This window comes from Nicotiana attenuata, unplaced genomic scaffold, assembly GCF_001879085.1.
Source record: "Nicotiana attenuata strain UT unplaced genomic scaffold, NIATTr2, whole genome shotgun sequence".
NCBI classification, from domain to species: Eukaryota; Viridiplantae; Streptophyta; class Magnoliopsida; order Solanales; family Solanaceae; genus Nicotiana; species Nicotiana attenuata.
In genome coordinates this window covers 719,276-746,780 of record NW_017670329.1, presented here as the reverse complement: position 1 = coordinate 746,780, position 27,505 = coordinate 719,276, and the positions used below count along the sequence as shown (strand labels likewise).

The window sequence follows — 27,505 nt, the reverse complement described above, 5'->3', positions numbered from 1 at the left end:
ACGGTTTTTACATGGATGGAGCACATCCAGTTAAGTACTCCGATGGTTGTTCGATCACTTGATGTTAATAAGGATCCATTCCGACCCCCAAGAAAAGAATGAAGAGCTACTTGGTCCTGAAGTACCATATCTTAGTGCAATTGGTGCACTAATGTATCTTGCAAATACTACAAGGCCTGACATAACTTTTTCAGTTAATGTCTTAGCAAGATATAGCTCTGCTCCCACAAGGAGACATTGGAATGGAATCAAACACATATTGCGGTATCTAAAAGGGACTACCGATATGGGCTTATTTTATGGCAACAATTGCAGTCCCGATCTTGTTGGTTATGCTGATGCTGGGTATTTATCTGACCCACACAAGGCTCGGTCTCAAACAGGTTATGTATTTACCTGTGGAGGCACTGCCATATCTTGGCGATCGACTAAGCAATCAATTGTGGCTACTTCATCTAATCATGCTGAGATAATTGCTATTCATGAAGCAAGTCGAGAGTGTGTGTGGTTGAGGTCTATAATACATCTTATTCGAGACAAATGTGGTATGAAATGTGACAAACTACCCACAATTTTGTATGAAGATAATGCAGCATGCATAGCTCAATTGAAGGGAGGATTCATAAAAGGAGATAGGACAAAGCACATTTTACCAAAGTTATTTTTCACACATGATCTTCAAAAAAATGGTGATATTAATGTGCAACAGATTCGTTCAAGTGATAATATGGCTGATTTGTTCACAAAATCTTTACCAACGTCAACCTTCAAGAAGCTAGTGTACAAGATCGGGATGCGAAAGCTCAAGGATGTGAATTGATGCTCTCATCAGGGGGAGTTAATGCGCGTTGCACTCTTTTTCCCTTACAAGGTTTTGTCCCACTGGGTTTTCCTTGCAAGGTTTTTAACGAGGCAACCAATAGGCGCATTTCTAAACATGTGTACTCTTTTTCCTTTTCTAGAATTTTTTTCCCCATTGGGTTTTATTTTAGTTAAGGTTTTAACGAGGCACATTATCTGTTGAATAGACATTCAGGGGGAGTGTTATAAATAGAATCCTATTTATGGTGAATGTCCATATTTAGAGAGATTCTAGGGTTTATTACTTGGTGGCTAAGTCACCATCTCCTTATAAATAGAGGGTTCTATTCCATTGTAATTCATCCCAAGATTCAATAAGAATTTCCTCTCTCTCTTTCTCTGCAATATTGCTCTTGTTCTTTTATTATTTTATAACAAAGTTGGGATTGTCCAACTTATTGCTTTTGACTTGTTTTAAGCAGTTTTAAACTTATTTTAATTATTTTCTGACTTTGTCAAACATGAAAAAACTAAAAAAAAAAAAAAACTTAAAAGCCGATTTGACTAGCTTAAAAGTCAATCCAACCATCCTCTATTTTTATTGAGGGCAACGTGCTTAATTTTTCCTTAACTTAAAACACGTGTACATATTTTAGACACAGTTGATAAAAAGACTTTTTCTAATTTTAACTTTTTTGATAACTTGTATTACCCGTTAAAAATATTAATTTCAAGAGAAAAATTCTTTGCAAATACCCTGTAAATAAAATAATGAGAATTGCCGGGTCAAACTTATATAAAACATTCGGAAAAAATACCATATTTGTGTGAATGGGCAAGCAAAAATATAGGGGAATAGAAGGGAACAGCTTAATATATGGTAGCTTCGTAAAATGATACAAGTCAGTAACGTGGATCTACGTGTCAATCAGATCCATATCAGACATACCTGGCAAGCATAACAGAGCCAGGGCTTCTATATATGAGCTGCTAAATTCATCCATTTTCACGTGGTTTTCAATTCTTTCTATTCCAACTCAAAAGTTCCGTGACCAACTCCTCTTCTCTCTTTTAACATCCACACATACATTCATACCCCTCTTAGATCTTTTCAGCCTTATCTGTTTGCTAATTCTTTGATTTGTTCATTGTTGTTCCATTTTTTTGTTTTAATTTCTTAATTGAATTTAGAATTTTGTTTGCAAAAAGGAAAAGATGAAGGGAAATACTGGAAACCCATTAGCCTTAACATCCCTGAATCACATCTCCCTTGTTTGTAGATCAGTTGAGCAATCCATTGAATTCTACAAGAATGTTCTTGGTTTTGTGCCTGTTAGGAGGCCTGGATCGTTCAATTTTAATGGCGCTTGGTAATTTCATGCCACTTCAAATATTTCCTTTTCACGAGTTATTAAATTAAGAAAAAGAAGATGCATATAACATGATTTTTTATCATTTAATTAAGATCCTTTTTCGAATCTTTAGTTTACCAATTGTTTATCATATTTGTATGTATTTATTGGCATTTCTTGTATGGCAGGCTGTTTAGTTACGGAATAGGGATTCATCTACTTCAATCGGAAGATCCTGAGAAAATGCCAAAGAAAACTGAAATCAATCCCAAAGATAACCATATCTCTTTCCAGGTAATTTCTAGTTCCCGTTAACATCAGCAGAGGCGGATATAACTGATGTCCAATGGCTTTAACTGAATTCGGTATATATAGTAAAATTCTGAATTTATGGTTTCAAAAGTATAAAGAGTTCAGTATTAATAAACGTATGCCGGTGGTTGTTAAATTAGTTGATATTTATGAACAGGGGTTGTGTACTGAGTATCTTTATACATGGAAATTTTGTTAATTAAACTTTCGTTGTGTATGAGCAGTGTGAGAGCATAGATGCAGTGGAGAAGAAGCTGACAGAAATGGGAATAAAATACGCGAGGCAGTTAGTGGAAGAAGGAGGCATATATGTGGATCAATTATTTTTCCATGACCCAGATGGTTTCATGGTTGAGATTTGCAACTGCGACAACTTGCCAGTGATACCGCTGGCTGGTGAAATGGCTCGGTCTTGCTCAAGGGCTAATCTTCAGTTGCTTCAACCTCAGCAATCGCAGCAGCAGACCGTAGCACAAGTCCCAGTGATCAAGCCTTAAAAAGGAGAGCTTATTTTTCAGTGTCACATACTTTGTACTCATCTTCATGTAGCAGGATCGACACTTGATTAATTACCTGAAGATGTTTCTTACTAGTATTTGTTTTTAGCGACTATTTTATGTGTGTTTGCGTCTTTACTCAAGGTTGTTGGTAATAAGACGAATTGGCAATTGTCCAGATTTGGAGTTATGTATGAGCTGGTCTCACTGATTCCTTAACTTGTTCGGTTTTTTCTGAGTCTTTCGGTATATAAAATACTTACACTTAGGATACGTCATGCATGCACCGCTTCTGAATCAGACTTTTGGAAAGAAGAAGAAAACAGAAATACTGCTTTGTCTCATGCAAGTCATCCTGGGACGAAGTTAAAATATGAATTAATGGACGGTAATCTCATGTTGCGTATTGCTAATTTGATTAATCAGAAAAGTCCAAACAAGCAGGTTGATCATGTCACTCCCATCACTATGTCTGTCTCACCCGAAAAGGAAAAATCACCAATAGCAACTAATTATTTAAATTAAGCACGGTTTCTTTACCTAACAATGCTGAAAATAAACCAGAGCCACAAAATCAAGTGTAGTAGTTCAATCAGGATATTATGTTTATGTTGAGGCTCCCCTTTCCTAATTCTGCATGACTTCTAATAACAGGGCCAACTGTTGCATATATCACATGACAACGTCGGACTAGCTAGGCTAGTGGATTCCCAATCAAAAAAATTATAAAACAATGGCCTTTTTGGGTGGTTTTAGCTTTTGACCCTAATTTGCCCCTGGGCCGAACTTCAAGAAAAGTTACTAAAAGTTTTATCTTACCGCATGGACAGAACTTCAAGCCATCTATTTTAAGGGCTATTTCAGTGCTTCACCCATTCCCAATCCAACAATCACTTGTAAGCTCGAATCCATCTCTGTTTCAATTTCCAGCAAAGCTGTTTCAACTCAACGGTCCTCCAGCAAGATTTGAGTCGAAAGAGATCCTTTATTTTTTTCACGTCTTTCGATCGACTCAAAAGCAAGTCACACTAATATAATCTAATCAATCAAATTCATGGATGGAGTAGGATTGGAAAGAGCAAATGCCATATCACTCATTCCAGTATATGTTTTGATATACAACAGCTATAGTATAATTCTGTACAGTACGTCATGGACTGACGTGGAAGAAGTTGACAACGCCAATTAGGCATGAGTCTAGATCGAGTGGATTTTTCTCGTAAGGGTAAAATGTTAACTCAAAAAGTTAATCAAGGCTTGCATAAATTTCAAGAGTAGGAAGAACGACTATCATCATCCTATTCCAAACTGAGCAACATTTTTCTAACTCCCTTAAATAAATATTCCTAGTTTTGGGCGTTTATTTATACTGTGTTGTTATAAGAGACTCTGTTCTTCGGCTGCCCTGAACATGAGAGGCAAAGCACTCTAATCTATGCCATCATCAACATCTTCTACCATAGGTACGAAACAAGAAGATGAACGGTTGAGTATATAGGGTGATTAGGAGCATAAGCACTATGAAGAGATCGATGTTGTCGCTAATTTGCTAAGTCACAAATGAAGGATAAACAAGGAATTTGATGAGTTTGTCCTTTTATCAAGTTTAGCTAGTAGTAAAACATGATTCTAATTATAAGAAGAATGTTACTAGTAAAATCTGTAGTAATTTTGAAATTGCAGCCAAATATGAATAAATGCTATTCATAGAAGAACATCAAATGTACAAGATTTGCTTGCCGATAGTAAAGGAACAATATCAGCTGCTGCTTAATATCATATCTAACAATATCAGTAGCTTGATTTCAGATTTAATTTTATTCCAAAGATCTGATTTTATTTTATGATTGTAATCTGTTAGGATTAGGATTGCATCTTTATAATTTAATGTTTTTCCTTTCACCTTACCTATAAATCTGGTATTCAATTCCCAATCAACTGTATAAAAAGGAAATCATCATAATACAACACACGCAACTTTCACTCATTTATCTCTATCTTTGTTATGGTATCAGAGCCTCTTTAACACTCAAACGAGTCAGTCGATCATCTTCATATCAATGGATAAAACTCCTCAATCTGCAACTCATGCCACCAACTCTTCAAACTCCAAGCCACAAATACAGTGCCAATTGTGTGGAAAGTTTGGGCATGTGGCAAATGTGTGCAGATCCAAGTCTCACAATCACTTTAAAACTAAGGCGCATTATGCTACTCAAACCGTGACCAACACCAACCCTTGGATCCTGGATATCGGAGCCTCTCACCATATCACTGCTGACCCACAGACTTAAGTCACACCACATGACTATTCTGGTTCCGAAGAAATCTCAATGGGTAACGGTAATAAGATCCCAATTACACATACAGGATCATCTATTCTTCAAATTGATAACTCTTCATTTTTCCTTCGTAATATTCTATGTGCACCCTCTATTAAAAAGAATCTGATCTCTGTCTCTAAGTTTTGTAAACAAAATCAAACTTCTATTGAATTTTTTCCTTTTCATTTTGTTGTGAAGGCACTGAAAACCGCGGCACCATTGCTACGCGGCCAGAATAGGGATGACTTGTACGAGTGGCCAACTACAGAGCATGCAATTCAAACCAATCCACCAAAAGCTTATTCAGCTAGTGTCACTCCTTCTCTTACACTATGGCATCAAAGATTAGGACATCCAAATAACCGTCTTTTAAATTGTATCCTACATAGTTGTCATTTGCCTTATTCCAGTGCATCTAAGTTAGATTTTTGTAATTCTTGCTATTGCAATAAAAGTGTCACGACCCAAACCGATGGGACGCAATGGGCACCCGGTACCTTACTCAACCGAGTACCTACGTAATGTATCTTTTCGTGTCATACTATCATAGATAACTAAGCCGGAAGTCTGCCGTGAGATAAGCAGGGTACAATATGTAATACCAACTTATACATAAGGCATAAGGGCCTATGAGACCAAAATAACTACTCGTATACTGAACATAGGCCGACAAGGCCATACAATCTTTTACGTACATGACATCTATCTACAAGCCTCTAAGAATACGTAATTTTCATAAAGGTCGGGACAGAGTCCCGCCATACCAAACAATACACGTCTAAATCATACTAAGCAAACAAGCAACTCCGAAGCAAATGGAGCGCACCAACATCTTTCGCTGAGTTGGTAGCCTACTTGGAGGGCTCTCGACCTACGTATCGGGACCTACGGGCATGAAACGCAGTGTCCCCAAGCAAAAGGGACATCAATACGAATAATGTACCGAGTATGTAATGCACATAAATAAGTACATAACAGGCATGGAAGAAATATAGAGTAAATGACTCAACCTGTATGTCTGGATAACTCCGTAAATCATGAAACAATTATAGTATCATGCATATGTGTATGAATGTCATGTCGTGCATAGGTACATGTTTCATAACATCATCAGCCTCTGAGGCATTCCATCATATCATCTCGGCCACCGTGAGCAAATCATCAACGTATACCAGCTGATCCGGTGGTGATGCGTATATAACGCCGTAACCTTTTCCAATATCCCATATAAATATAATATACATATATACGCATATATAATGCTATCTGGTCATGGGTCAATGTACATGTATAAATGCATAAGAAATACGTTAATAAGATTTTCTCAGAATGCCATAAAATCTATATGCCTTTTGAATAAACTTTATCAAATACGTATTTTTCTGAAACCCATGAACAGAAGATATAATAATAATCCATATGGGGAATCAAAAATATATACATGGAGTCATTTTGTGAAAGTTTTTTATTTTACTTGCTTTATTTGTATTATTTGGATCATGCCAAAAAGAAAGAAGGGATAGCCTTGACATACCTGAACCAATACTCTTGACAATCCTTCTAACACACGCCAATCGCGACGAAACACATAACGGTGAGATCGAAATAGGGAACAATCCGTATGATATTCTTGAGAAAGATTCCACCATACTTCCTTAGAATCGCAAATCCCACGTTGCTATAATATTAAATGGTGTTCGTATGAAAGGTTTGAAGCAACCATGTTGCTATTGTAAACTATTACCCTTACTGAAGCTTTCTTTCCTAATGTAGTAGATGAGAGCAATTTTGTTGTAACTTTTGTATGAATCACGTTACATTGCCAATTTTGTATGAATCTCTCATTAATGAATTAGAGAGACTTTTTTGTATGACTCACGTTACAAGGCCACACATTTTGCCTAATTGTGCCACCTATATTCTAGCCAAAAGAATCACCCTTAGGGGTTTAGTTGGCTGCCACGTTGGGGTAGTGTCCCCCACAATATTTATCCATAATTTTTAATTACCTTGCTAATCTTCATCTAAAAATCAATGATTAACCAATCCACATAATTAAGAATTATCTCAAATTACTTAAAATATTACTTACTTCCAACACACTTTATACACCTTATTATTATGGCCATGTGGTACCTTGTATGGTATTAGTCCATAAATACCGAGTGGTTTAGCTCGGACCGTATTTTATCCCAAATTGCCAAGCTTCGACGAAATTCATTTTCTTCGATTTGCTTACCCTCTCATCTTCACGAATTTACTTATCCCTTGTTTGAAATAGCATAATACTTAATAATCTCATTCCCGAGCTTGCATCGATTAACTTTACGACGAAACCTTAACGTGTGAAAATGCGGGATGTACCATCTCATTCCCGAGCTTTTATCAATTCACTTATGCATACTTTCATGTACAAAAATATGGGGTGTAACATCATTCCCCCCTTTGTAACATTCGTCCTCGAATGTTGACTGATGCACTTATCATTTTCATAACTTATGTTTTTCGAATACTTTAGTACTTTCCTTTCCTTCTAGGCAACCGTTCTATGAATAATTCCGAGGTCTATGGTATTCCCCCCTTTAGTCTTCTTTCTCATACCATGACTTGTGACCGAAATCTTTCCAATCTCGTAACTGTTGGTACCTCCTGTCATGCAGCATGTATGACTCTGACTTTGTAAGTGCGCCTATGCGACTCTTCTCTCCTTTCCCGTCCAGTTTTTAGCCAATCTCTATGCCTCACTTTGTAAACATATACAGAGCTTGACAAGATGTCCCTCTGGGCATCTATAGGTATGCTTGAAGTTCTTTGCTCGGTACTTTTTTTGAACTTACGAATATTGCTATATTATCCATTCGTATGACTTTACTGCATCTAGGTAGGTCATACTATACGATAACTCTTACTTTGATTTATCGTTACTAAGATCAGCTACTGAACTCCAGGTTACTTTCGTTACTTATCCCATATGTATAAATCTAAGTCCTTTAATGCTTTCTCATTACTTGTTCATCTTAAGAATGACAGCCTAATCGCACCTCATACTTTGTGACTTGTGTCCATCTATTGTTGATTCACCTCAATATTGATCTACAATATACCACTGATAACTTGAAACCTCTTACATAATCACTAGGGCTCATGTTGCATCGTGGAACACTTGAAGTGATTTTTCTGATCCACCTGGGTGATACGATACTATACTTCCATAACCGTATTTTATAGCATCCCAATGTGATTCACCTTACGTGGCTATTTTAATCCTGTCCAATTCATGAAATCTCTTTCTTTTCTTCGTCAGACCATTACTCAATCGAAGGCCCAAACGCCGTCCTTTATATATCACAATTACACCCTCATTCTACTAACATGGCAGCATTCCATCTCTTCTAAATGCTATTAGTTTTAGCCTCCTTTGAGTTCATTCAGGCTATAGTGAGCTTTGTATAACTTAGAGAAAACATCTGCTCTTCTTGTTTTCATGGGCTTAATCCTGAGTACTTATCCATTTTCGTTACCTTCTCACTCGCCCTTTCTTATCCTTTCTCTTGTCTTCTAGAACCTGTCGCTTCACCATACAATAGCTTGCGACCTACACATATCTATTTATATTACTTGCAACCTTTCAATATGCTTGCATCATAGATTTCCTCATGTCATTCTGGAACATAAAGCGAGACATTATATCGTCTCTAACTCTTCTTTATCCTCTTAATCAGGCTTCTCGATACCTAGACCATAGACTGGAAGATATGCTACTGACGATGCAACTATTATTCCTAGATATTGAATCCCCGCACTTCTAGCCTTCTATCCAAAGTAAGGACTATTCACAATCTTCTGCACTTGAGTATCTTGTACGTTATTCACCTTTATCTTACTTACCTTAAAATTTCGCATCACATCTTCTATCTCTTTCACAACCTCCCTTCTACATAGGTATAATTTACATCCACAACTTGAAGCTCTATTATAACACGTGCACCTCTCATACATACACAATTCGGTGGGAGCTTCATACTGACTTCTTAAGAGGCTGATACTTTTCTAACTGACTTTATCATAGAGCCTTTATAGAATATGGTTTTTGTACTTTCTCTCTTGTACCTCTGATATTAAGAGTGATCCTGCAATGTTCTCAATCACAATTTCTATAATTTTCTAGGTCCGATAAGCAGACTTCTAATTTACTTAGTTGATGTAAATCTTTAGTTTCCTCTTCCTTCTGATTAGCCTTTATGTAGGCTTAAGCTATCATCCGATCTGCGGCTCATGGTATTTAGTTATTACTTTAGCCTTTCATGGACGCTATGTAAAACCATGATACAATCTTCTAATGATTCAATCCTTTGTCTATGACCTGGACCCAATTCCTTCTTTTAACTTATACCGGAGTCTTCTCAGTTGATCATTAATCTAATAATTCCTTTCGTTCCATTTTAGCTTTCTTCAAACGTAAGCAATTGCTTTTCTTGGTCTTTTTGCCCCTTGTTGCATGCTTGCTTAGCTTATCTGAGTTCTCACGCGTGCCAAAATTTTTGTGACTCATATGGTCTCGAATATTACTTTTGGTTTTACTCCCCGCTCATTAGCCATGGTAGGTGCCACTTTCTTTTTGAGTGCATACAATTTTGTAGTGAGACTGTTGTTACACAACCATCTCCTTTTTAGGTCACTGTGCTTTTGTTGAAGCCTTCTGTTTATCGTGAAAATGGTAACAATAATTAAATTTGTAAATGGAATTCTAAAAATACGTGATCTATTCCCGAGCTAGTTTGTAAGGGTGATTAGTGATAAAACGTGAAGTAAGACAATAAAGATCGAGTTAGCCAAAGCGATAATCGAACCAGTAAGGGGACGTTCCCGGGCATAGATCAAGTCAGTAGATACCTCGGGCCCAAGCCTCGAGCATATCTCGGGCTTATCGAGGGTAGTCGGGAAGGGGGGTAACAGATAAAGTTACAAGTAAGTAAGGCTTTATATTATCAATTTTGAGCTAAATGATGAAGAACAAACGAAGAAACAATAAAATGCTAAGGATGATCTCGAGATATATTTATTTGACAAACCAAGAGAATAGCTATCAATAGATATGACTTAGAACCAGAGAGAAATTTAGAGAAAGGGAGAGAGAGAATATTATTGCTTGCTTTGTAAGACAATTGGACATGAGCTACAAGGTGTTGGTGACCCTTCTTTTATAGAAAAGGGGACGTCCAAACTTAATATGGTATAAACAATACAATAAAAGAATGAGATGTGACAGCCTGCTTTTCTTGGGTTGTAGGAGAACTGACGTCGAGCCATTTGGACAAGTCTCGTGGACCCCGGATACATCCCTCGGGGTATATCTTCGCCCATCAGGGTCTTAGCCGATGCCCAATCTAGGCAAGGCATTAGTTAGATCTCGAGGGAGGCGACCGAACCGAGATCTCGTGCCTTCGGGATTTGTTCTTCGAAGCATTATGTCGAGGGAAAATTGGTCTCCCGATTTCCCCGCACACAGATAGTCTCTGCGTTTCTTAGAAGGAAGTGATAAGAAATGTTTTTGACGCTCCTCCTCGTGGGTCCTCGACATGCCATTATGTCGACGGCTCAGCCTTCCTTCACAGAAGTCGAGGCATTTTTCCTTCCCGCTTCTTCAGAACTTTTTAGAAATATTATGATTCCTCGCTCTTCGGGGCCGCATCGTTGTTGTCATTCCGTGCCGTCGTTTTGTCGCTATCGTTTCATCTTCCACGAACGCATTAATTTCGCCTGTTGTTACGCTTTTCGAGGGCGATAATGGCACCGTCGGTTACTTTGTTTTCCCTCTATATATATGGGGCTCCTTTGCGATCTGTTCTTCATTCAAAAAGCTTCCTTCTGCACATGCTTTTCTTGCTTTCCTTGCCACTTTTCCGGCCTTTGTTGCTCTGCAATGTTTGAGGCCTATGGCCTTAAGATCTTATGTCAGTCACCCCATGGGCCTGTCACACCTCCTTTTTCTTACTACACCCCCGGAAGGGGTATAATAAAGGGAGTTATTTCCAACTTGAAGTGACAATCGAAACGGGATTTCTTATTAAGGAATTCAGAGTCGCCACTTTGGAGATTTATGGTGTCCCAAGTCACCGGTTGAATCCTGAATCGAGGAAATTATTGACTCTGTTTAACAGTCCGCGAACCAGAAATCCGAGTAAGGAATTCTGTTAACCCGGGAGAAAGTGTTAGGCATTCCCGGGTTCTGTGGTTCTAGCACGGTCGCTCAACTGTCATACTCGGCTTAAATTATCTGATTTTAAACAATTATGAACCTATGTGCAACTTTTAACTTTTTAACCGCTTTTATTCATATTTTTAAAGAGAATTGCAACGTCGTTAAAACACGTCTCGAACCACGTCACATAAATGCACCCGTGATTTTTGACATATTTTAACTTCATTGGGATTTGGATTTGGGTCACATAAATGCGCACCCAAATTTAGGAAAGTAATATTATTAAACACGCGCCTAAAGCAACTACGCGTTTGCACTTTGCGAGGGCCATGGAATTTGCTAAATGGCACGCCTCGGAATCTAAGGATCAATTCAAGTTTTTAAAAAAAAGCGATGGCCACGCAATTGTGATTTTATTTGACGCGGCGCACCTCAATTTATTCTGATTAAAGCATTTCTAAATAGTTCACGAGGGCCGTTCATTTGATTTTATTCTACGTGTTTGGACCTAGCCCAGTAAATGGCCCAACGGTCACACCCTTAAACCCACACGCAAGAGCCCCACTCCAAATAGAGAGTGTGTGCAAGCTTAATGCACGGGAGTGTGGGGATCGAATCCAATCAATTACCAAAAGAAAAATATTAAACTAAAAAAACGTATTGATCGATGACTTTCGACTTTGCAGATTTCTAAACTTGATACTGAATGATTACGCAAACTAATATTTTAACAACCAACCATGAATCAAGGATTGAGATTTAGTTAAGCCATTTTAAAATGAAGCACCTTCAGATAACAACCATTCATCACACAATTAACACCTTGTACACACAAACATGCTAATCATACAGTCACCTTCATGATTACTTAGCATTCCCTTTGTTCCATATCCTAATTAAACCAATGACACTCACTTGCAAACAAAAGCCATAACTGTTACCCGATTAATCAGAGAATCCAGCTTACTAACGAGATTGAAATTGATGGAATCGATCCGTAACGACAATTCAGAATTAAAACAACTACCAATCTAAGCAAGAGTATAGGATAAATCCGCAACCAATTCTGACCTGAATGCCATAAGTCTAACAGTTTCAAACCAATATACAACGACAGAATTTACTTTGCAAAAAAGAAACAAAACTGAAAGAAGCTACAGCTGAAACACAAAGGAAAGAACATATGCTTTAAACTTCTTTCTTTCATTTTTATTGCTTCCAATCTACATTCTCAAACAGTAGAGCTTTAAGTGTGTACCTGAAATTGAGGGAACAAGTAAAATAGGACAGGGTCAGCAGTAATTAATCAGCAGAGATCAACAACAGCAAACTGTAGAGCCCAGCAATCAGAAATTGAACCACCAGAATAGTTTAAACCCAGTAGATGAAGTACAATGACCCAAACACTAATTTCAGTCACTCAATGAACCAGCAAACTTCAATCCAGATTTGAATTTAACTCATTTTAGTATCAAATAACCAGAGATTGCTTCAATGCCAGAAAAGCTTTAGAAAAATCCCAAAAGAACTCAATGAAACAGTGTTGTTTTTCTTAAAATTCTTCAGCCGCCTTTTATTTTTCTGGTTTCTATCTCCTTCTCTATGAAACAGTAAATTTTGTGCAGTTTTTTTTATATTTTCTGGATTTTCAGCTTTTTAAGATCTCTCTGATTTTCAGAATGTTCAAGACTGCCTTTCAAGGCAAGAAAGCATGCCTTTATAGGCAAGGCAAATAGGGCAGCCTTAGGTTTCATTTTTACACCCTACTCCCTTTTAATTTTCGTTTTTTGCTTAAGTGACCCCCTAATTATTGACTTGCTACCCAAGTTTTATAACTACACCTCTGAAATTTCACTCAAGCCCCTCACTAGAAGCTTCCCAGGCAGTTGCAAAAGATTCCCTGACCTAGAATTCCTAGACTACCCTCCCAGCACCATGTTATTACTCCTCAAAACCATAATGGGTCAAAGGACCCAATCGCCTAAGCCCCAAATTGAACTGGGCTATATTTTATCAAATGGGTCGACAATGATCTGAAACCCAAGCAATGAACTATCCAACTAAATTCTATAAGCATCAGGAAGAACAGGAAAACACAAATACTGAAACGATTTCCACACTCAAAACCTAAACTAAGTTACCGACTAATTAACACAAATATGCAGAGAATTAACCAAGTTATTAAATCAAAACGACCTAATTAAATCAAACTAATCGTCCAAACAAAGGATGAAATCAAAAATTCTAATCAATCTCATTACCCAAACTTAGCGGACCAAAAACAAATCAGAGAACCGGATTTGGGGAAAATAAAACTAACGAGGGACATAAGAACATAACTTATTCTCCACCAGAAAACCAGTCGAGTCTCAGTTGAATCGGCCAGAGAAAAAGAAAGAGAGATGAGGAGGAATGAAAATTGAACTAACACTCAACATGAACCAAGAAAGAAAGAAAAACTTACCGATTTAAGTTCAAAATCATCAGTCACATATGCTTAAACCCCAAAATAGTGCAACTCGCCTACTCTTCGACGAGAATTCATGAGTAGCATCATTTGGAGGTCAATCAGACCCTGGAAACTTAGAGAACTTCGGAGGGATGAACTTGCATGGCTGCAAAGATCTTTGACCTTTGGGTTTGAAACCCTAAATTTAAGATTCGAAGGGTTTGGGAGGTATTCGAAGGAAACAGGGTGGGGATCTAGGATGGGGAGGTGGAGATGGATGTGTGGTGTAAATTTGGTGGCCTTTGGACGATCGCCGCCGCCGTGGGGCGATTTTCGGCGGCGGCATGCGGCGCATCCAATGGAGGTCGTCTCTAGGGTTCGCTGGTGAGAGATGGGGGGTAGGGGGGATGTCGTTCGGACATTTATATACTAAAACCAACCCACTTCCAGGGCCGTTTGATCACACATTCAACGGCCCAGATTGCCCGTTAGTGAAACGGGGCTGTTTGGTCGGTGGGGAAATCGGACCGGATCGGGTAAGGGGTGAAAATGGGCCGGTTTGGGCGGATTTTGGGTTAGGAAGGCATTGGGCTTGGGGGTTTTGAGTTATAATGGCCCAAAATTCTGATTCTCTTTGTTTTGTCTTTTGTTTTCTCTTTTTTTTTCAAAATTAAACTAAAATCTTAATTAATTCCTAACACCTAATTATCCTAAAATAATAATTAAACCTAGATGATAATTACCACCACTAACAAATTAAAAAGGAAAACTACTAAAATCAAAAATTAACTCCAAAATTGCAAATTAAACTATTTTGTGATTTTTCCTTTTTTATATAAAATACTTAATTACTAGTTAATTCTTAAAAATGCAAAGTCAAACCCTAAATGCAAATGCAACATATTTTTTGTATTTTTTCCTAATAAAAATGCACAAACGAATGCAAACATTTAACAGAAAATGTCACCAAAATCTACAAAATTGCAAACACTGAAAATAATTATTTTGTTTTGAATTTCTAGGAGTGATTCATATAGGCCGAAAATCACGTGCTCACAGGGCCAGCCCTCGATTTTTCTCTGGCGGGACGGGCTTGTCCTGTTGTGATGCTGTTGTTGTTGTTTTTGTTGTTGTTGGCTTGGTATGGCGACGTAGGAGGTCGGTGTCCTCTGACCTGGAGAAAAATTCGGATTATCCACCGCTGCTCAAGAGGGGGCTTGGATTATACACCGCTGCTCACCCTCCTTCCTCGGCCCGGCGTATTACACCCCCTTTGGATTTCGGGGGGGTGTGGTGATGGGCTCAACTCGGCCGTTGCCTTCCGGGCCGAGGCGACATCTCGAGAAGTCGCTTCGGGGGAAGCATGCTGGCGGAGTCCGTGCTAGCCGAATTTTTCGCCCAGCCATTTCTCGCCTTCTTCTGGTATCCCATCATCATTTTGCTCTTCTCCCGGCTTCCTTTTGAAGATGCCATTTCGGGAAGATAGGGATGAGATCCCTGTGGGGGCCGAACTTGGAAGATTTTGTCTTTGAGGTCGTGTGACTGGAAGGATGACTTCGGAGGCGCTATACGTAGGATGCTCCCCTTGGACTTGTATGCTACCTGTATTTTCTCCCTTTTTTCTTTTTTGTAAAAAAAGCTTTTGTAATCGTGTAAGATGCAATTGTATATGAGGATTTATATGAGTATAAATATGTTTTTTCCTAGCTTCTGCTTTTAATACTTGCCTTTTTCTGATATATTCTTATGCCTTTTGAAGGCCTTGGTTTGTTGTCAAATGCTGACGAAGCGTTTTCCTGAACCCTGTGTTGGTCGGTGTGGCTTTCTCTAAGCCCGATAATCAAGCTTCCGACCGAGCTTAAGCCGACCCGATATATTCAGGCCGTCAACTCCCTCATATTACGTGGAGATAATCGACGATATCTTTGGTTCCTTGGGAGAGGCATTGAGAGGTGATTATATCCTTAGGCACGGGAGTGTCCCTTCTGGACCATAGATAGTTTTCCGGAACGTATGTGTTCGAATTTACTTCGGAGAGTCGCCCATGCGGGGGCGTCACTTTGATTTCGCTTGGAGCTTTTGACAAATGTGAAATAGCCTTGTTTCTTCGTCGCTAGACACGGGTTCTTTTTGGTCCCTTTGTTGTTTTTCGGGACGACTCTGGGTCGGTCTGATAGATTGATGCTATAAGAGTCTCCTAAGTTATGCTGAGTTTCGAGGCCTCTGGGGGTAATGCCCCAAATGTAGGTCATCTTTGGGTACATCGGTGAGCCCTGTTGATTTTGATGTGGGTAACTCTTTCAGAGAGTGTAAGGTCGGCTTCTAGCGTCTACTCCTACGGGGTGGGAGTCACGAACCCGGGCGCATGCCTTTGTCCGGCGTTGGTGCTTTGGAGCTCATCGGGGCCCCGTTCCTTGGGGAAGGCGCGTATTGGACTTCGGGCGAGTTATCCCCTCTAGCGTTGGCCGCTGGCGTTGGCGTTGCTCCTCGAAACCCTCTGTTACTTGTTTAGGGGTATACGGAGATGTCCTGCAGGGGTGTATCTCGTGTTTTCCTTCTTGTACCTGAAGCTTCTTTTCGTAGGCTTGCGGTGGCCTTAGATCCGGGCTGGTTTATTTTTTTTAGGACCCGAGCATTGGATAATTTCGGGCCTGATCTGCAAAAATTCTTAAGGGTGATGCTGTTTGTGCCGAAATTACCTGCGGGGAGCTAAGAGCTCCAGTGCAGGTTCAAGCTTTTAAGGGGATGAGTGCTTCGGCTAGGATCCCTGCCTTCGAGGTTCAACTCAACTTGTCCTGTGAGAATGCCACGGTTCAGGTGGATATGATTGAGAGACGTGAGTCTGAACTCTCGAAGGTCAGGGCTGAGGTAATCGATACCCGGCGGAAGCGGCATCAAGCCGAACCAGGGCTGATCGAGAGATGGAGATTTGTACGAAGGATGTTGCTGACGTTCGATCCGAGTCGAGGCGAGCCCTTGACTACGAGGAGAGGATCGAAGAATATGTTCGCTGCTGAACTTGGAGAGAGGTATTCGAGGAAGCTGGATCAAGGGGCCTTGATTTTTCAGAGGAGTTGGCCTGAGCCAAGGTGGATGAAGGTGACGCTCGGTCACTCTTTGTGGACGCTGTAGAGGGCGATCTTTGACGAAATGCAGCCCTTTTGGCGAAAAATAGAGGTTCCGTCGTTTTGTAACCTTGTTTCTGGCGCGCGGGGTGTGCCTGTAGGTGGAGAATGTTTTTGCATGTAATATAAGAAGAATTTAAAGGCATTTGTTCCTTTTGTACCTTTTTTTTGTCGCTGCTCTCGATCGTGTAGATCAATTTTTGGAACTAGTCTCCGAGCTGCATCATGGCTCGAGCTTCACTAGGTCCTCCGGCTCCTGTCTGCCTTTACGGGCGGAAGGTGGTGACCCTTTGTGCTTCTAGGCCGAAGCGATTTTTGCGGGTGCGTGGCTCGAGGATTTGTCTTGACTGCCGATGGCATATTGATAGCGTCGCTTGGGTCGCCTCTTCAGGCGCATTCGCTGTTGAATTATTCTCGGGTTCCGTCTTCGGGTGTCTCAAGATACATCAGGCGAAGTGGATAAGCCGAAATAGCCTTCGACTAGGTGGCCCAAAGGTTGAAGGGTAACTATTTTGTGGCCTTCGCCGAGGAGTATCCCGATCAGGTCGATGCAGGGGGCTCCTTTTCTCGGGGGAATTGACCCGAGCCAGGAGGCTAATCGCGGAGCTTGGTTGTCGATTGCTGAGGCCGTAGAAGGCGCACCTCGACAAGCTGTATTCCTTTCGGCGCGGGGCGTAGACTTGACCGTTTTATTTTTGATATGGTCGCGGGGTTCCTGCAGATGGAGAGGGCGATCTTCGTGCATGATATATATATATATATATATATATATATATATATATATATATATNTATATATATACGAGAAAGGGTTTGGGGTTTTGTTTCTTTGATACCTTTATTGCTTTTGATCGGGCGGAGCAAAAGATAGTGGCTTACTTTATTTGTTGGGGCCGAGCTGGAGAGGGCCCTTGATCGCGTAGGCAGCAGCGGGGAATATGCAGATAGGGGGACTTTCGCGGAGATTCGTGCCAGAGGCTTTGATCCCTCGGAAGAGATTGGATGCGCCAAGGGAGCGGAGTTTGATGCCAAGTTCTTTATTTGTTGGGGCCGAGCTGGAGAGGGTCCTTGATCGCGTATATACATGTATAGATCCCACCATACATCGCGGGCCGAGACTGTGCCCTGTAATTCGTAATTTTTGTGTTTCGATTACCTTCAGGTTCAGTCTCCGAGTCGTGCTACGGCTCGAGCTCTGATTGGCCTTCCGGCTTTTTCTCGCCTGCATGGGAGGAGGGTGATGACCCTTTGTGTTTCTGGACTGAAGCGGTTTTGTGGGCGCGCGTCCCGGAGGTTTGTCTCGACCGTTGATAGCGTTGTTTGGGCCGTGCATTTAGGTGTTTTGTGATCGAATTGCCCTCGGGTTCAGTCTCCGAGTCGGAATCCTGACTCGGGCTTATCTTACCTTCGAGCCCGTTTGGGCTGGCGATAATGATTTTTATTCTCTACCTTTGGGCGTTTGGCGATTTTCCGGGTCCAGTCTCCGAGTCGCATTGCGATTTGAGCTGTAATTGACCCTTTGATCTTTCCGGAGGTTCCGTCTGGAGAAAGCGGCATCACTGTCACGCTCTAGGGAGTATTATGACTTTTGGGCCTAGTCTCCGAGTCGTGTTGTGACTCGAGCTGTAATCGACCCTTAAATCTCATCTGAGCTCTTGGCCAGTGATGGTGCCCTTTCTGCTACTTGGTCATTGAGACCTTTTAGTGCGAGGCCCGGAGGCTTGCTTAACCGGCGACAATGGCATTTATGTTGTTCGGTCGCAGGGACCTATTGATGTGAGGCCTGGAGGCTTTGCTTAGGTTAACTATTTTGGATCTGGTCTCCGAATCGGGTCACAATTCGAGCTCACTTTAATCCTCAAGTTATCAATTTTCAAGCTGGCGACAATGGCTCTTACGCTGTATGGTCGTAGAGACCTTTTGATGTGAGGCCTGGAGGCTTTTGTAGGCTTTGTTTCCTCTCGTTAAGGTCTTATTAATTATTTTGCCCGACCCGTCGTCGGTTCTAAAAGAACCTCGATTTCAAGTTGTAATCGGCGATGTTTTGAGCACCTCGGAAGATTCATAGCCCATAGGTCGAGTAGATCGACGCTTTTGCGATTTTGGAGTCGACGTGGTCGGGACTCTTTTTTTTGCCTGTTAAGGGAAGCCTGTGTTTAACCGGTTCTTTCCGAAGTAGATTCAGAGGATTTTTTAGCAACAGTCGGGCGTCCCCGAGTTGCGTTTTTTGGGCTATAGCAGCCGTTTCGACCGGAGTCGTGTGTGTTTGGCCGGGGCCATTTTTGATCCCGAGAAGCAGTTTTAGGCGACTACACCAAGGGTATGCCCTTTGGGGATTCTTACAAATGCGACGTATAGCCTAAACTGCGGGATTTTTCATGCATGTTGAGGTCTTACAGTTTGCTACGCCTGTTGAGGTCTTACAGTGTACGAAGAGTAGATCTGGTTTTGCCGAGGCTGCCCGTTAGGGTCTTACAGTTTCGGATTTTCCAGTGCGTGGAGATTGGTGGAAGTCTCCGAGTCATTGATTTTCTTGAAGACAACTTTTCATGAGCTCGGAGCTGTTCCTGGGGGCTCGATGAGCCCGGAGTTGTTTTTCGGGGCCTGGTGAGCCCGGCGTTTCGACCCTGGGGTCGTCCGGATGTCGGATTTCCTAAGTCTCCGAGTATTTCGGGACGTATTTCGTGGAGATGTCCCTATCGGGAGCGTGCTGTGATTTGTTTCTTTTTGGAGAGCAAGGCGTTGGAGATATACTCTGATCCATTGATGCGACATATGTGCTATCACACTGACTCGACCGGCTCTTAGGCCAAGTCGGGTTGTTTTGCTGATTTTCATGTTGCTTTGTTCTTGATTAGGAGCCTTTCTCTTTTCTCATAAGGGAAGGGGGTGATGTTCTATACGTCAATACCACACAAGAGGGGGGGTGATTTGTGTGGTACTCAATTTTTCGCTTAAACTGCTTCTGGAAGGACCTGGTTCTTCTAGGTGTACTTATTACTACTGTTTGCGGAATTAAAAGTACATAAAATAAAGAACACAGAGATTTTACGTGGAAAACACCTGGCTCAAAAGGTGAAAAAACCACAACCTACTACTCAGTAGGATTTTCCCAAACTTCCACTAAAATCACTGAGCCAAAACTGCATTTACAAAACTCTTTGTAAACCTGAGGATTAACTCTAATCCCGTTGTGGCAACCAGCCTCTAACTGCTGCGACAACTTCAAGTTAACTCTATCTTGAATACTCAAAATACCTATTACAATTGCTTCTATGAAAGCTGAAAGGTACAATATAAAACCACCTACTACAATTGAACTAGAAATAAAGAAAGACACATAAAACTCTCTATGGAGCTGGTTCTTCAATCGGGTTCATGTAGCTTCTGGTTTGCACACTTGAATCACACACGAACTGCTTGCAAAAAGCCTTGNGCAGGCCATTGATTTGGCAGCAGAAACTCAAGCTGAATCAGCTGCATGTTCAGATTATCGCCACGTGCACCACCTGTTTGATGAAAATCCACAGAGAGTTTCTCTGAACAATCACTTGCTTTTTGAGTACTCCAGGAACAGTTTCAATGAAGAGGCTCTGAATCTCTTTGTGGGTATTCATCGTACCGGACTTTTGATTGATGGGTCTAGCCTTTCTTGTATATTGAAGGTCTGTGCATGCCTCTCTGATCTAACTTTTGGTAAACAAGTGCATGCACTCTGTATAAGATCCGGATATTTTGACAATGTTAGTGTTGGGACTTCACTTGTTGACATGTACATGAAAATGGAGAACGTGGATGAAGGTCAGAGTGTGTTTGACGAAATGGAGGACAAGAATGTTGTGACTTGGACTTCTTTGCTTTCGGGTTATTCGTGCAATAAGCTGGTTGATAGAGCGTTACAAGTGTTTCATATGATGTTAGTTGGAGGAGTTAGTCCTAATGCGTTTACTTTTGCAACAGTTCTTGGAGTTTTGGCCGATAAATGTGCAGTTGAAAACGGAATTCAAGTGCATACTATGGTTATCAAGTGTGGTTTTGAGGTGATAACATCTGTGGGAAATTCTTTGATCAATATGTATTTGAAGTCTGGGATGGTTAGAGAGGCCACAGTTGTATTTGAAAGTATGGGAAATAGGAATGAAGTGTCTTGGAATGGCATGATTGCTGGTCTTGTGACTAATGGCCTTTATTCTGAAGCACTTAAGTTGTTCCACATGATGAGACTTTCAGGTGTTGAACTGACGCGATCAATCTATGTTACGGCTGTTAAATTATGTACTAACCTTAAAGAATTGGTTTTTGCACGACAGCTTCATGGCCGGGTTACTAAGAATGGGTTCTATTTAGACAATAATATTAGAACGGCACTCATGGTCTCATATACTAAGTGCGGGGAAATGGATGATGCCTTCAAGTTATTCTCTATGATGCATATATCCAGGAATGTGGTTTCTTGGACAGCAATGATTGGTGGGTATATGCAGAATAATAGACCAGAGCAAGCAGCGAATCTCTTTTGTCAAATGAAAAGGGATGGTATTAAACCAAATGATTTCACTTATTCAACTGTTCTTGCTGCTCAACCCTCTATTTCTTTGTTCCAAGTACACGCAGAAATTATCAAAACCAAGTACGAGGGTTCACCTACTGTAGGAACTGCATTATTAGACGCTTATGTGAAAACAGGGAATATTGGTGAGGCTGCAAAAGTTTTTGAAGAAATTGATGAGAAGGACATCATTGCTTGGTCTGCTATGTTATCTGGTTATGCGCAAAGAGGAGACATTCAAGGTGCTGTGAGAGTTTTCCGGCAATTATCCAAAAGTGGGGTTTGGCCAAATGAGTTTACCTTCTCCAGCATCATCAATGCATGCACTACCTCCATGGCATCAGTGGAACAAGGAAAACAATTTCATGCAAGCTCTATAAAATCAGGTCATAGTAATGCTTTCTGCGTGAGCAGTGCCCTGGTTACTATGTATGCTAAAAGAGGAAACATAGAAAGTGCAAATGAGATTTTCAAGAGACAGCAAGAAAGAGACCTAGTCTCATGGAACTCAATGATATCAGGATATGCACAACATGGTTATGGCAGAAAAGCACTAAAGATATTTGAGGAAATGCGAAAAAGGAATTTAGAAATGGATAATATAACATTCATTGGAGTTATTTCTGCCTGTACTCATGCAGGACTGCTGAATGAAGGTCAAAAGTATTTTGACATGATGGTAAACGACTTACATATTTCACCAACAATGGAGATCTACTCTTGCATGGTAGACTTGTATAGCCGAGCTGGTATGCTGGATAAAGCCATGGCTCTTATCAACGGAATGCCATTTCCTGCTGGTGCTATCGTATGGCGTACTCTTCTGGCAGCAAGCCGAGTTCACCGCAATGTAGAGCTTGGGAAACTTGCCGCAGATAATTTAATTTCCCTTCAGCCTGAGGACTCAGCTGCATATGTCCTCCTATCTAATCTCTATGCTGCAACTGGAAATTGGCAAGAAAGAGCAAAAGTAAGAAAACTAATGGATGTGAGAAAAGTTAAAAAGGAGATTGGTTATAGCTGGATTGAGGTTAAGAACAAGACCTACTCATTCATGGCGGGTGATGTTTCACATCCCTTATCTGATAGTATATACATGAAACTCGACGAGTTAAGCGTCCGGTTGAAGGATGCAGGGTATAAGCCGGATACGAATTATGTTCTTCATGATGTGGAAGATGAACATAAAGAAGCCATTCTTTCTCGGCACAGTGAAAGGTTAGCTATTGCTTTTGGATTAATTGCCACATCTCCGGGAATTCCTATCCACATTGTGAAGAATCTCAGAGTCTGTGGTGACTGTCACACTGTTATTAAGTTAATCTCAAAGATAGAAGGAAGGGAAATTGTTGTCAGGGATTCAAATAGATTCCATCACTTTAAAGGAGGTCTATGCTCGTGTGGTGATTATTGGTGAATTCAAGTTCCTTAGAAAGAACTAAGAGATATCAGCATATCTCTGTTGGTGTTTGTAGAAGCAAAGGTTCCATTAGCTAATGGAGCTTTAGCTGACAGGCCTATATAGGAAGTTGCATCAATTATCAGCTTCCAGATAGTGCTATCATAATAGTTGTAAAGTTCATGGATCCAACCTTTGATAGTGCATTGTCAAGAGGAAGAAACAGAGACTGTGCGAACTTCAGATATCTGGGGAAGTCATGAGGTTATATTTTACGGACTGAGGAGATAGCAAAGTTTTTATTTTGGCTGATCTTTCAAGAGCAGTCGACAGCCTGATCTGCCTTAGAGATAACAGTCAGAAGCATTCATTTGAATGGAGGGGTTTCCTCCAGCAGCTAAAAGAGCTGGTGCCTCTTGTCACTACCCCAGATTCAAAGTACGTCTGCTAGTATTCTGTTCAACGTGGTTTTTCTGGCCTTGATGCTCCTAAGGCTGTATTCTATAGAAAAGGTGATCTTGCAACAACGATGCAAAGATCAACTAGCTGCTCTTTCATTTCTACTCTTCTTTATGATTAAAGTTTTCATTGTAACCTACTGAGCATGCCAAATTCTGAAGGACCTGGAAATAATCGCGCCCAGGAAGGACCATTCAGCAACATCTTTTGACATGACTGAAACCATGGAGATCTCCCTGCTACCCATAATAACCTCTTCTAGAAGATCTATGTCCTCGACGCTGCTATTGATTAAGATACTGGCAACATGAAGCTTCGGAGTTAATTGCTAATGAGGAAGTAGCTAGAAAAGACGAGGGCAAAAAAATGGAATAGCAGTTGCCTAGCACATATGTGCTGGGATGCTGGTGCATATTCGCCAATCTTTTGATTCTGTTGACCTTTGTGCATGTATAAATCAGACTTGGAGAAGAGAGGTTGTGCATATGCACTGGCTTTTCGACTTGTATGCATCTGTGGTCAACCATGTTCTCTGGAAATTGTTAGGTTTCCTTGTTTGGTGAGGATTCTGGGGAGATCTGTAAGAGGAGGCTTGTAGTATGTCTAAATGCAATCTTGGATGAAGTTTTGAGGAGAGAACAAGGACTGACAAAGAATTCTTGACAAGACAAGGGTTTCAACCAGATATTCTTTTTCTTTCTACTTATTTCTTCCTAAATTCTTGATGTTCAGGAGTTCTACGATGATTTTCTTAAGTCCTATCTTGAGCTAAATTTTATTCTAGGTTATGATGGATCTTATTAGGCAGCTTGGACTGTTGTGGTTCCTATTAATTCAGAATGAGTCGTTTACTCAGTCATGTATTTCTTCTTCTAATTGACTGACCGATTCAGAGGAACTTTCAAATAGGAATTTGGACTTGAGACTTGGAATTGAATAGAGTATGATAATATTGATGGAATGATTAGATCAACATGATTTGAGACATAAATTACACTTATAATCCACATGCATTCAAATTATGGTTGAGTCTTCATGCATAATCCTAATAACCATAGTGATAATAAGCTATTAGTTAAGAAATGTTTAAAAGAATGTGCGTCCATTTATGTTAGACCCATTTGAAGATGAAGCTTGCACCAATCATGAGCTTAAGTACACTTGTATTTTACTTAGAGCCATCCCCTTGAAAACTTCAAAGGCAAGTAGGAGGTTATGAAATGACTACAAACATGACTTCACTTAGTACTTGTGGGTGCATGGACATTGTCTGCAGCTTCAATTGACAACAAGCAAAAGTTTAAACATCGACCGAAATGTTGCAGATGAGGAACCAATTCTCACTATTTTGTTCTTTGATGGCAAGTCTTTGATGCCAGGTAACATTAGGAAATTCTTTGATGTCTCACTGTAAACAGAGCAGCAGTACCTTTTCCTTTAATATATTCTCCAACCGGTAACACTCGGAAATTCTAGTTAAACTGTCACATAAATTAAGTTGATCACAAGAAAAGAGAGGTTACCAACTTTTTTACTATACATTGTCACCATCCAACCGGCAGGTTTGGCATTTCTGGAGAAACTACAACAGGAAAGAATGGGAGCAATTGCTGACAATTTGTGAATAAAAGTGATTGCAATTAGAATTGTAAAAGGCATACAACCAAAGATACTTGCAATGTTCTGTCTTGACATTAAATACATGCAAAGCTAAAACTAACACAAATCCTAAAAGGATAAAGAATGTCAACGTCCCGTTTGAAGAGCCTTTGATGAATATTGCAAATTTTTCATACAAGCAGCAGAAAATACAAATCATGGCAACTCCAGGTATAGCAGTTACCAGTGATACATCAATTTCTTCAACCTTCTTCTCCAAACTCCTTTGTGAATCTGTCATGCACTTCAAGGTCAGATTTACTAACTGTTGGTCTTTGACGTGCGAGAACCTTGTCAAAGTCTGTCTTTGTAATGGGTGGCGGGATTATCTGCAAAGGCATTAAACAGCAAGCTGTTTTAACTAGTCCATCCAGTTAGAAGGACAACTTATCCAAACCCATATCATGCTAAAATATCAGGTGATATCGGCTACCCTTTCTTTTGGGTAATCTAGCCATTCAGGACAGAAACTTAGGAAGATGTAGTTCAGTAACTGCACCATCTCTCTTGCATTTAGTTCCACATAAGTGTATGATGCGTAAACCTTATAAAAATAAACAGTAGAATCACATTTAATTACTGAATAACTTAAGGAAGTCAAGTTTCCAGGAATGTGCAACTATTAACCCCCAATATATCCAGCTAAAACCCATATATCCACAAGTTACAGTTTAGCGGCCAAGTGAAAAATTAATTATTGTAGTGATCTCAAACTATATATGTATCCAGAGTACCTGGGATGCAAGTCCTTTAGCAGCAAGCTCCTGCATAGTCGTCTGCACAGCACCCGGTTGCTTTGGTCCGCATGGCACCCAGGTATCATTACAAGTCTGAGTAAAGAACATAGCATCTTGAGTTTTTGGTACAGGTTCAAATAGCACGTCCTTGACCTGTCCAGGAAGAGCAAGTATACATACATTAGCAGAACATAGAGGAATTGCTCCCTTGTTTTCCTTCATCGTTTAGAAGGTTGGACTGGAGTTGAAGAAAGGATCTCTTCCCAAACTACAAACTGGCAAACAACATGTTGGGCGTAACACATAAAGTCAAACTCATTAGGCTCCAGACTTACGCAAACTGAAATATCTGAACCAGAAAACCCCTCTGTCTTACGGGCCAGGTCTTCAAAGTCACTCTTGCTCAAGTTATGGGGGGTATCACCTAAGTGAACCTGCAAGGTGTAACAAGAATAACCTAGAGATCTAACAAGAGAAATAGCAGTATGTATTTCCCTGAACTTCACTTCCCGAGAAAAATTACAGAACAGGATTTACTTTGAACATGTGTTTCAGATCTGGGAGAGGAATGTAGATACGCTTATCAAATCTTCGCCGTATAGCCTGTAGAGAAAAATATCTGTCAACAAAAGACTTCTATGATATGCTACTTTATACTGCAGATCATTCTATACCTGATCTAGGGCATAGGGTGTATTTGTTGCTGCAAGAACAAGAACTTTATCATCATTGTGTCCAACACCCTGAATATACAAATTGAATAAAGAAAAGGCGCATTTAGCCAGGGGGATTTCTCGTCCTCTCTTCTTTCTGATGGGAGAAGGGGTGGTTATGAGAGATCAAAGAATCACACCATAACCACGATATATCAATTACCTGCATCTGCACAAGGAGTTCTGTTTTAATACGTCGGGAAGCTTCACTCTCATTTCCTTCTCCTCGCTGTCCACACAGGGAATTGATTTCATCAACGAATATAATGGAAGGAGCACTTTCACGAGCCATTTGAAAAAGGTTTGAAACTAGCTTCTCACTTTCACCCATCCACTTGGATACAAGGTCTGATGATGAGACACTGCATGAAAATAGCAGTTGGCACTCGCCAACTTTCCAGTCTAAGTTCTTGAAAACGGGAAACTGAGAGAATCCTTAAAAAGAAGAGATACACGACAACATTCATGCAGGCAACTCATGTTTATATACATTCATCTAGATCGTTATATGCAAGTCTAAAAGAGAAATCCATAGTGCAGTTGGAAGATTTATTACCAGCGGAAACTGCAGATATTTCAGAGTACTTGCAAGTAGGGTCATTAAATAAATCAGGCATCTTGACATTGCCAGCATATTATGGCAGCAGAGAGCATCAAATTTTCAGGGAAGTAGTCATTATACATTGTATGAGTCAGAATCCGACCCCACGATAATTAACGAAGCTAATCCCGTCTTAAGCTAATTCATGATTAATTAGTGGCACGACCACTCAGAATTAACGATATTCAACCCGCATCTGATTCGATCAGCAAGGCCATGGCCTATACGCCACCATGAAGGCGAAATCCCAACGTGGTCACGACCACTTATTGCCAGCTCACGAAGCTCACAGCTATAAATACCAAGAGAGGAAACCCTGGAAAGGGG

General features: G+C 40.4%; 3 protein-coding genes across 3 annotated transcripts; 2 read left to right on the top strand and 1 right to left on the bottom strand.

Moving 5' to 3' along the window:
• Positions 1-1,798: 1,798 nt before the first annotated feature.
• On the top strand, positions 1,799-3,181 carry LOC109237959. The gene is made up of 3 exons (XM_019404356.1): positions 1,799-2,171; positions 2,342-2,447; positions 2,690-3,181. The coding sequence occupies exons 1-3, from the start codon at positions 2,017-2,019 to the stop codon at positions 2,960-2,962; spliced, it is 534 nt and encodes a 177-aa protein (XP_019259901.1). The 5' UTR covers positions 1,799-2,016; the 3' UTR covers positions 2,963-3,181.
• Positions 3,182-17,287: 14,106 nt separating this feature from the next.
• Positions 17,288-24,379, top strand: LOC109237944 (pentatricopeptide repeat-containing protein At2g27610). Its single transcript, XM_019404341.1, has 6 exons — positions 17,288-17,565; positions 17,607-17,715; positions 17,985-18,137; positions 18,224-18,354; positions 19,540-19,668; positions 20,492-24,379. The coding sequence occupies exons 1-6, from the start codon at positions 17,288-17,290 to the stop codon at positions 23,025-23,027; spliced, it is 3,336 nt and encodes a 1,111-aa protein (XP_019259886.1). The 3' UTR covers positions 23,028-24,379.
• A 608-nt stretch (positions 24,380-24,987) lies between these two features.
• On the bottom strand, positions 24,988-27,235 carry LOC109237958 (protein SUPPRESSOR OF K(+) TRANSPORT GROWTH DEFECT 1-like). Its single transcript, XM_019404355.1, has 6 exons — positions 26,741-27,235; positions 26,539-26,607; positions 26,402-26,467; positions 26,200-26,298; positions 25,862-26,017; positions 24,988-25,456 (listed from the first exon to the last, which is right to left on the bottom strand). Exons 1-6 carry the CDS (start codon positions 26,906-26,908, stop codon positions 25,331-25,333), a joined length of 684 nt encoding a protein of 227 aa, XP_019259900.1. The 5' UTR covers positions 26,909-27,235; the 3' UTR covers positions 24,988-25,330.
• Positions 27,236-27,505: the final 270 nt, after the last annotated feature.